This window comes from Loxodonta africana, chromosome 9 (assembly GCF_030014295.1).
Source record: "Loxodonta africana isolate mLoxAfr1 chromosome 9, mLoxAfr1.hap2, whole genome shotgun sequence".
NCBI lineage: Eukaryota > Metazoa > Chordata > Mammalia > Proboscidea > Elephantidae > Loxodonta > Loxodonta africana.
The window spans coordinates 120889694-120899887 of NC_087350.1; the positions used below are offsets into that span (position 1 = coordinate 120889694).

General features: G+C 59.0%; 1 protein-coding gene across 1 annotated transcript; it reads left to right on the forward strand.

The window, feature by feature from the left end:
* The first annotated feature begins 1379 nt into the window (after window positions 1-1379).
* Window positions 1380-8358, forward strand: PPP1R26 (protein phosphatase 1 regulatory subunit 26). The gene has a single exon (XM_023541915.2). The coding sequence runs from the start codon at window positions 2692-2694 to the stop codon at window positions 6460-6462; it is 3771 nt and encodes a 1256-aa protein (XP_023397683.2). The 5' UTR covers window positions 1380-2691; the 3' UTR covers window positions 6463-8358.
* The last annotated feature ends 1836 nt before the right edge of the window (window positions 8359-10194 follow it).

Below are 10194 nucleotides of genomic sequence, written 5' to 3' on the forward strand. Positions count from 1 at the left end.
CCGCCGCGCGCACCCGGGCCTGGGGGCCTGCCCTCCGCCTCCCCGCCGAGGGACCAGCGCGCGCGGGGCGCGGGCGGCGCGCGGGGCGCGGGCGGCGCGCGGCGGCAGGTGGGCGCGCTCTCGCGGGCGGGGGTCCGGCCGGGCCGCGCACCGCCCCCGGAACTCGGCCGTGCCATTCCCATGATGCCCAGCCACCGGGCACGGCTTCCGGAGCGCGGCCGCCGCCGCCGGTAGGTAGCGGGGAGGGGGCGCCCGGGGGGGTCGCCCCGCCCCGCCGGCCCCGCCCCCGGCGCTTCCCACGGCGGCGGGTCTGGGGCGGGGCGCGGGGCGGGGCCACCAGCCGGGTCCCGGCCCCCGCCCCCACCGCCGCCCGAGGCCGCCGCCGCCCGGGGGACGCGAGCGCGGGGCGGGCGGGCGGCGAGGGCGCCGGGGCGGGCCGGCGGGCCGAGGTGAGCGGCTGCAGGGGGCGGTGGGCCGGGGCCGGGAGGGCGGGCGGCGGTGCAGGCCGCGGCGGGCGGGCCCGGCGGAGGCGCCGGGCTCCGGGGAGGGGGCCTCGGCGGCCGGACTGCGACCTACCCGGGCGGGGATCGCGGCGCCCCGCGGCGTCTCCCGCCTCCGCGCGCCCTGCGTTCCTCGAAAGCCGGCGCGGCCGGGCGGGCAGGGCGCCCGGCGGCCGCCCAGGTGAGGTGCAGGTGAGGCTCGTGGGGCGCGAGCTTCCGGCTGGGCCTGGGCTGTCGCTGCCCCGGGAAGGACTCAGGCCCTGGCCAGACCTCCGCGGTGTAGCGCGCTCTCTGCGCCTGGCAGAGCTTCCGGGAGGGTCACGGGGCTCCTTGTCCCAGGCCCCCGGTCCACGGGTCCCAGGCCCCCGGTCCACGGATCCCAGAAAATTCCCCGGTGGGTGTACCCTGCGTGGAGGCCTGCCCATCCCCGTCCCTGCGGGAGGTGTCCGCACTGGCCTGGCTGAGGACTAGGTGCTGCTTCAGGCGGCGGGACCCCCCTTCGGGCAGTGGGAGAGTCTGGGGGGAGCGCCCCCCCAAACAGAGCTGTCTGCCACGGTGGAGTGAAAGGTCAGGGCAGGGTCAGCCCGGAGGGCCCCGCCGTGCCCGGTTACACAGGAACGGGAATTTCGCTGCAGCTTTTGGCGGTGGAAACCTTGCTGTGATGTAAAACCTCAGCTTCTAGAAGGGATGGAAGACTTGGACGCAGCCCCCCCAGGTTGGCAGAGAGGGGCCCCCCTGCCACCTGGACCAGCTCCTACCGTGCATGGCTCCCCTAACCTGGAAGAAAAGCCCCCTCCCAGGAGGTTAGGCTTGGAGCTGAACCACAGAGCCCTTTGAAGCCTGCTCATGCAGGGTGCCTGATTGTTAAGATGGTAAAGTTTAAACTTGGTTTTATTGCAGCAAGGGGTCAGCGTCAGCCGAGATGACAGGTGCCTTGCATGCTGCCACCACACAGCTTTGGGGTGCACATGCTGGGTGTCCCTGATTCGGGGTGCTGGGGTACAGGTGGCAGTCTGGCAGAGCTGGACCACTTGCCATGTTTCCCAGTTTGCTCCAAGTACAGTCGAGGAGAGTTTTCCAGAATGATTCATCTGACGTAGCTGAAGGTTTTAAAGCCACAAGCTGTCCCCGGGAGACTCTCTCTGATTTTTTCTTTTTCATTCGTGAACTAGGTAACTTGACAACTTACAAGACTTCCCTAGGAGGCCATGCTGTATCTACAGACATTTAAAAGCATAGTAAACACGGTTAGTGGAGACACGAGTGTTTCCCTCCACAAAGCCCCCTCCCCAGCGTTGCTCCACCACCACTAGCCACCGTCGAGTCGATTCTGACCCATGGCAATCCCACTATGCTCCACAGGGTTTTCAGTGGCTGGTTTTCCGGAAGTAGGTCGCCAGGCCTTTCTTCCACAGTCCTTCAGGGTGGACTCCAACCTCCAACCTTTTGGTTTGCAGCTGATCGTGTTACCGTCTGCACCACCCAGGACCTCCTCCCAACTTTGCTATGTAGTAAAAGCCTCCGCAGCCCAGCACGTCTGTCCTGGGTCTCATTCCAAGGCAGTACTGGTGCTTAAGAGGCTAATATTCACAATTTAGACTCATGAGAACGTGGTTTGTAATTTCTTTAGTTCTGTGGAGGCAGTTTGAATAATGCCCACAACCAGGCAGGCAGACATGGCCCCTCGCCAGTGACAGCTCCTCTTCCACACTGTGCATCCCCCTGCTCTCCACAAAAGTGACTATGCAGCAGTCATGGGCTTTTAGTGGGGTGCCAGAATTCGCAAACAGGCGGAACACCCACCCTGCCCCCGTGTGACAGTGTCAGAGCTGGTGGCTCTTGTCAGGGATGAGTGCAAGCTGATTGTGATTGAATGTGTTTGTTCTCAGGGTAAGTTCTTCTAAAATTTCATTTTGGGCCCTTAAGTTAGTGATATTCTTTTCCCCCCCTAAAAATGTATTAACCATACTTTGAGCCTCTGGATTAGCTGTCTGTCACTTTAACTCTGTCAGTCAGAAATCTTTAAGAAAGCAGCCCCGGCGCGCCGTGTCTTGGCTGCCATGTACGATGTTAACTGCCTCGGCTGGTTTCTGGGATGCATCACACCAGTGTGCTTTTCTCTCCTCTCAGGACATGAAGCGGGCAGAAATGTAAAGGAACTGCCTATCCACGCGCCCTCCCGCCCGCTAGGATGTTCCTCATGAACGCCCCGCCTGTGGTTGCTCTCCAGTCAAAATGGGAGCCCTTCGGCCCGTCAGGGAGCTTTAGGTTTCCTGGGTGCTTCTCGGAGTCCACGGAGGGCGTGGCGAGGGCAGCAGTCAGCACCAAGGTGCAGATGGTTATCAACACGCTGCGGAGCGACGGGGCCACCTTGGGCATGAGCGATGAGCACGCCACACAGAGAAGCCACCGGGGGGAGCGATGCTGCCATGACAGGCTTGCCACCAACCTGGCCGTGCCCAAGGAGCAGCCCGTGTTCGCTGCCTGTGCGTTGGCTGCCGACTTCAACCCCGCAAAGGAGGAGGAGGCTGCGGACGTTGGCCCCCTGGTGCTGGATTCAGACAGCGATGACTCCGTGGACCGTGACATTGAGGAAGCAATCCAGGAATACCTGAAGGCCAAGAGCGGCAGCGCCCAGCCTGTGCCCAGCGGGTCCCCGCCTTCGGGGGCTGCAGATGGGGTAAGCAGAAGCAAACTAGAACCGTCCCAGAGCAGCAGCATGACCCCGCTGTGTCCTGCCAGACCTGAAGCAGGAGGTGTCCCCGGCAGCTGCACAGGGGCCAGTGACATTCGGGGCCCCACCTCCCCCGTGAGTGTCAGCAGCGATGACTCTTTTGAGCAGAGTATACGGGCCGAAATAGAACAGTTTCTGAATGAGAAAAAGCAACAGGAAATCCAAAAGTGTGACATTCCCGTGGATACAAAGCCAGACGCAGGTGAACTCTCCTCAAGGTTGTCACCTCGGTCCAGTAAAGAGCTGGCCCTGAGGGCACAACATCGCCAGGACCGGCCGGGCACTGGCAAGGAGTTTGTCTTCCGAAAACAGAAGATGACGGGTGTGCAGCCCCGAGGCCTCAAGGCAAAAGTCACTGCCAGGCCTGAGGCCTCAAGCAACGCCAGACCAGCAGCCCCCAAGCCGGCGACCGCTTGCCGCCCTCCGGATGCAACTCAGAACAAAGCGAGCATTAGAAGGAGCATGGGCGTTGGGCGGAGGGGGAAGAAGGCCAAGAGTGCGGCCCTGGTGCCCCCCACGTCAGACTCCAGTAGCGACGATGGTATTGAGGAGGCCATTCAGCTCTACCAGCTGGAGAAAACCCGGAAGGAGGCCGCCGGGGACGTGCTGCAGAGAGCCCAGCTCAGAGAGGAGAAGGGGCCTGACCTTTCTGCCAACAGCACGAGCACCTCCACAAACAGTGCCTTGCCCGAAACCCACCGGAAAACCCCCGGCAAGAAGAAGTCAGCAGCCACAAAGGCCCCAGAGGTCGGCCCGGGTACCCTTGACTCTGGCCATCCCTGCAGACCCCTGAAGGAAACCAAAGCTTCGCTGCTGCCAGGAAACGCAGCTGCCAAGAGTGAGCATGCAGACCGGGCCTCATGCCGGGCAGACACGCCCACTGAGCTGATGTGTGCCAAAGCCATCCTGGACATTTCCAAGACGATCCTGCCCGTGCCCACGGGCGCCAGTGGCCAGCCCCAGCACAGCAGCCCGCTCTTCTCCACCCCCAGCATGCCTTCCCGCTCCGATGGGGACAGCAGCTCCGTGGACAGTGATGACAGCATCGAGCAGGAAATCCGGACATTTCTGGCCCTGAAAGCACAGACAGGGAGCTTGCTGGCCCAAGCTGAGAGCAGCCCGCCGCCCGCATGGAGCCCACGGTCATCGCCCGGGCCCAACAGCCAGGCTGGTGGCCCCAAGGCTCTGCTCTCTAAGACACCGGACGTGCCGCTGAGCTGCAGAAGGAAACGTAGAGGCGGCAGCTCCGCAAAACCGTCAGCACCGAAGAAAAGTAAGGAGGCAGCCAAGGAGGGTGCCCGGGATGCTGGTCCCGGCCACGTGGGCGATCAGCCCAGCCCAGGGAAAGCCGGAGAGGCCGCAGCCAGGGAGGCCGAGGACAGGAGCCAGCCTCTCCCCTCCAAGACGGCCAGGCCTGGCGACGAGCCGGCGGCCCCAGACACAAGAGGCGGCGCATCGCACGACCACAGCCAGGTGGACGAGGCCAGAGGTGTGGCTGAGAAGAGGAGCTCCGATGACAAGAGCAGCTCACTGGACAGTGACGAAGACCTGGACGCCGCCATCAAGGACCTGCTCCGGTCCAGGCGCAAGCTGAAGAGGAGGTGCAGGGAGCCCAGAGCAGCTGTCTGCAAGAAGAGGGTCCGCTCCAGCGGCACCGAGACGCTGGGCCTGGAGACACTGGGCAGCCTCCAGGACGGCTGGAGGGACAGGACGGGCAGCCTCCAGGATGGCTGGAGGGACAGGATGGGCAGCCTCCAGGACGGCTGGAGGGACAGGGGCCCCTGTCTGCTGAAAGGCTGCCTCTCAAAGTCCCCCAGGGACGGCAGGGAGAACGCGGTACGGAAAACCGGGACCGGCTTCAGTGGCGTGGGGGAGAGAACACGGACAGACAGTGCTGGGGATGGGCATGGGCCCCTGGCTTTCCAGCTGAGGAAAAAAGCCCCAGAGGGAATTTTGTTCTCTGATGGAATGGAAATCCACAAAAACCTGTGTTCCGCTCCAAGCCCCGTCTCCCCGTCTGATGACAGCAGCTCGGTGGACAGCGATGACAGCATCGAGCTGGAGATTCGCAAGTTTCTGGCCGAGAAGGCCAAGGAGTCCGTGAACTGTGCAGCTGTTCATGGCAGCGGCCCCCTCGCTCTTGGGGCAGGTGGCCTTCCCAGGCCAGAGACACTGGGCAGGAAAGAGCCGGCACTGGCCCCTGCGCCTGGCGTGTGCACGCGGAGTCAGAGGGGCCGGGCGGCCTCCCAGCTGGCTGAGGGGCTGAAGAGCGCAGAGAGAGCCGCTGGGGTCCAGAGTGCAGCCAGGCTGTTCGGCCAGGGTGCCAAGGGCCTCCCAGCTGCCCCGGCCAAATGTGAGCTGGCCCCACCCAAGAGCATCAGTGGGACTTTCTCTGCCAAAGGGTCCCCTGCATGTAGGAGAAACGCCTACAGCAGCAAAGACCAGAATCAGAGAGGGGCTGAGCCCGCTGCTGCAGAGAGTGCCTTTGGGCAGCTGCCCAGTGGTGCCGACCCCAGCATGGAGGTGGAACGTGCCAGCACCTTCCAGGTGAGCCACCAGAGCTGTGGCTTGCTGACCCCGAGCCCCAGGACGGAGAGGGAGAGCCGCACGCTCCTCAGCGGCCGGCCCCAAGCTGACCTCGCCAGTCCATGGAGCAACTTCACCCAACAGAGCAGGCTCCAGAGCACCTGGGCGCTGCACCCAGACACAGCATGGAAGGGTGGCCTCAGGGCCGAGAGAGACAGCGGCACAGAGGGGCCAGCTAAGTGTCCCCCCAGCCTGGCGGTGGACCCCAAAAAGAGCCTTCCCTTCACGGGCTTTGCCCCGCTGCTGTCCACCCAGCTGTTCCATTTTGGGAAGAGTGTTTCCTGGGGGGGCAAGCAGGCAAGCCTCTTCAGCTCCCACCTGGGCGTGCCGCTGCAGGGGCCCTCCTTCTCGGCCTTCCGGGAGGCCCCGCTGGGCCCCAGCCCCATGTTGGGGAGCTCCCACCTGCTGATGAAGAAGGAAGGCGGGCATTGGCCAAGTAGGAAGTCCCCAGCGGGCCTCAGGCTACCCGACAGAAGGACCTTGAGGTCGGAAGAGAACATTCTAGACATGAGGTACAGACGCAGGCTTGTTGACAGAGACGACGAGGACCAGGAGGCCCTGGGCAGCGATGCCAGCGAGTTCAGTGACAGCTCCATGGAGGACGGTGGCGGGGCGGTGAAGGGCAAAGCCCTCCAGCTGTGAGTGTGCAGCCATGTTCACACATGTGTGTCTGTGTGTGTGAGTAGATCATGCCAGTGATTGCCGGGAGGACCCCGGGCCTGCTGTAAGAGCTTGTACATATGTACACTGACACAGAACAATGTTTTTATTTAACAGGTGTGTCCTGGCATACATGGGTTTTGTAGCTTTTTGTAAATTATTGGAAGTGCTGTAAAAAATATTTTTGGAAAACATCATCGTCCCGTTTTGTAGGGTGCTCCCCACTGCACAAGGCTCAGATCAGCCAGCACTGGTCCCCACCGTCACAGCCAGGTTTGCAGGCAGAGACCAGCGCTCTCTGGCCGCTGGCTGGCGGGAACGGCCGCTGGCGCCTGTGGCTCCAGCCTTTCGGATTCTCCCCTGAGAATCCCCAAAATATCCCCCCGAGGCCTCTGCTGGCTCCTTCACGGGACAGCACTTCTTACATAGAGATTCCCCGGTCCCAAGAGACCAAAGCAGGTCCTCAGATAATGGCAGCCAGACCTCGGATGGGAAAAGTATTTCAAAGCACAAAGGCTTCATGCAGACGATGGGGCTGCCCACCACCTCCAGCGCACAGAGAAACCCCTCCGTTTTCCCAGCACAGCCCCAGGTTGCTCTGCGGCTTGTGCTTCCAAAGCCTATGTGGTTTCATGTCTAATCTTGTCCAGTTCTAAATAGACTTTTTGTATGGGAGCAAAGTGTTCTTCGTTTTGATCATGGCTCTAAAAGGTAACGGAGAACATTTGTGTTTTAAATTTCCTTTTTCGACCTGTGCAACCAAATGAGCCTCGTTAGAATTGCTTCAGGAGTTCTAGCCCGGAGCACTTGAGCGCCAACGATGCTCTAAGCCCAGCACTCGGGACAACCCCCAGCACACCCCCCATGCCCTCTGTGACATGAAGTCCAGTCAGGGATGCACCCAAACAACAAAGCAAACACTGGTGGCTTTCTGGGGGTGGCCCGGCCTGCGGTGGAGCTGGACGGACCCTTCCTGTGCCGTGCCTTGGCTGCAGGCCTCGGGCTCTGGCTGGCTCCCGGGGCTTGAATCAGGCAGCCCGTGTCAAAGCAGAGCGGTGCTGCCTTGCAGAGCAGGAGAGAGTACTGGCGCCCTGTGCCTTCTGCTCTGAGGCCCCCCGGTGCCCATGGCTACCCTACAGAAAGAAGCTGTGTCACTCAGCGCTGGGCATCGTCCGTTACAGTGTTTACGTTGTGCTTGCCCCACAGACATCCACCGGTTGCCGGAGTCTGACAAGCCAGTGTTGTGGTTTCATGGGGGTGGGCTCTCTTTACCACTGAACCTGGTGGGTATATGGACGTACAATGAATTTCTGTATGTCATTCACCACGGGCTTTGGCAGTCACTCTGTGCCCGGCTGTGACTGTTTGGTGTTGTCCGTAGTTAGTGTTAGCTGTGTCGAAGCTGTGACAAGCGGGCTCTGTGGTTCATGTTACTGTCTGGTACCCGCCTGGTGTGTGTTTGGCATCTTCCTTGTCACATTTGCGTTCACTCAAGTGCTTCCAGTGAAAACAATTCCATGTAACCCATGGTTTAGATTTTATTTAATTTTTTAAAGAGTACTTTTAACACTGAAACACAAAAACCAACTTGTTTTGTATGTAGGAACTGTTTTTTTTTTATATATATATATATACTAATAAAGCAAGCACTGCTCATGGATCGGTTTGTGGAGTTTGTTCTCTCTGGGTCCACCGTGGACCTGCGGTGACCACCTGCGTGGTAGGGGAGACACAGAGGTGGCGCTTCCACGTGCACCCTGCTCCACCCCTTGTTCATTTTGCTCACAGCTCTCCTGCCCCTGCCCGGAGCCGCTGCCTGACAGGTCCCTGAATGGAAAGAGCAGTGAGGACAGGCAGGAGCACTGACAGCTGAGCGGCTTGCAGCCCCTTTCCTGACAACATGGCTGTGTGCCAGCGTGTTCCCAAGCTGTTGCAGAAGATGCGAGGTGTGCGCCCAGCTTGCAGAGGGTCAGGTGGAGTAGCCGGTGGGCTGCTACACCGAGCCCTTTGGAAGTCTGTGACATCTCTCACTCCAAGTGGGTGGGGAGTGGGTAGGGCCGCACACCTGGGCTAGGGGCTCAGGTGATTTCATGCAAAGGGGAGGGGGCAGGCCTGGCTGAAGGAGAGGTCTTGTGCTCCAAGGCAGACCGTCCTGGGCTCACGGTGTCTGTGCAGAAGGACACCTTTCCTGGAAGAATGAGTCTATTTCAGAAGTCCCAGGGGAATGGGGCTGGGTGAGGGAAGAGGAAAAAAGCCCAGTGATTGATGACGGGTGCCCCACCCTCATCCTAATAGAGCAAGGATCTTTGGACAGGCACAGGGACGGGTCCAACTTTATTGTCCATGCAGTCCTGAATTCGAACTGTCAGGTATCAGGGTTTCCTGAGATACGCTTGCATGAGAAAATCAGGCAGTAAAAATAGTAATAAATACAATTAAAATTTTATGAACAGAGAGGTACTGCCTCCTCCATCCCTCCCCGGTAGTTAAAGGGCCTCGAGAGGGAAAACAGCAGCACAAACCCCACAGGCCACACCTTCCCATCGCAACCAGGTTTCCCCAGGTGTGGCTGTTCTGGGGGCAGAGGGGGGCACATTACCTTGTAAAATCTTTTGAGGCTTCTAGCATTTTGTGTGCTGAGCACAGATTTTTTTTTTCCATGTCAATATATTTTACTATGTATTTGAAACTCTTTAATCTACTATAATTAAAAGATGAAAGGTCACAGGAATGTTAATGACAGTATACTTTTAGAGCAAGAAGTGGCTGGTTTGAGCCAGCTCAGCAGCTAACTTAAGGAATGAGTCAAGTGATAGGAAACTTTATTTTTCAAATTTCAATTTCAGAGTAGAATAAAAAGGCCCAATAAAGCAAAGACCTAGTCATGGCATGAAGAGGGAAGTTTTCAAACATTGCTGTGCCCTGTTCCTTTTATTTAGGAGCCCTGATGGCACAGTGGTTAAAGCGGTCGGCTGCTAACCAGAATGTCAGTAGTTTGAACCTACCAGGCGCTCCACAGGAGAAGGATACAGCAGTCTGCTTCTGTTAAGGTCACAGCCGTGGGAACCCTATGGGGCAGCTCTACTCTGTCCTACAGGGTCACCATGAGTCGGAATCGACTTGGCAGCAACAATTTTTTTTTTAATTCTGAAAGCTGGTTTTGTCGCCGGCTTAAGACACCTTTTCTGCAACAGTTCTGATTGAATTTGAGATTTTGAAAGAAAAGGACCATAAATGTCAAAAGAGTGACTTGATACCATTTTCAGCCTTTTTGGACTCAATAATCACAAATAGAAAATACATTCTTTTCATATTCAGTGCGATCGGTGAATCTAAACTTTTTTTTCCTCAACCCTTCAAGATTTCATTTTGGAAATAAAAAGCCAAGGTTCTTGAAATTTACAATCACTAGAGTTCCCATATGCCTTGTACAAACAAGCAGAAAGTTAGGGCCCCGCCTGCAGGGTCAGATGCTGAGGACCTGACACCCCCCGAGGACACCCCCAAGGCAGTTCAGCCTGGGAACCTCCTTTGGACCCCCATCGCCCGTAGAGGTAAGACCTGCCTCCCTCCGCTGTGAGGACCCCGTGAGGTGCCTGTACCCAAAGCCATTTGAGAACAGCCAGACAGCAGTCAAGCGGAGAGGCCCCCAGCCACCTGGGGCTCACGGCGGCCCAGGTACCAGAAGGCAGGACGTTGCTGAGTTTTCAAGAT

What these genes read in the sequence shown, in the direction of transcription:
- PPP1R26 (XM_023541915.2), top strand. Translation starts at nt 2,692, where the DNA reads ATGTTCCTCATGAACGCCCCGCCTGTGGTTGCTCTCCAGTCAAAATGG.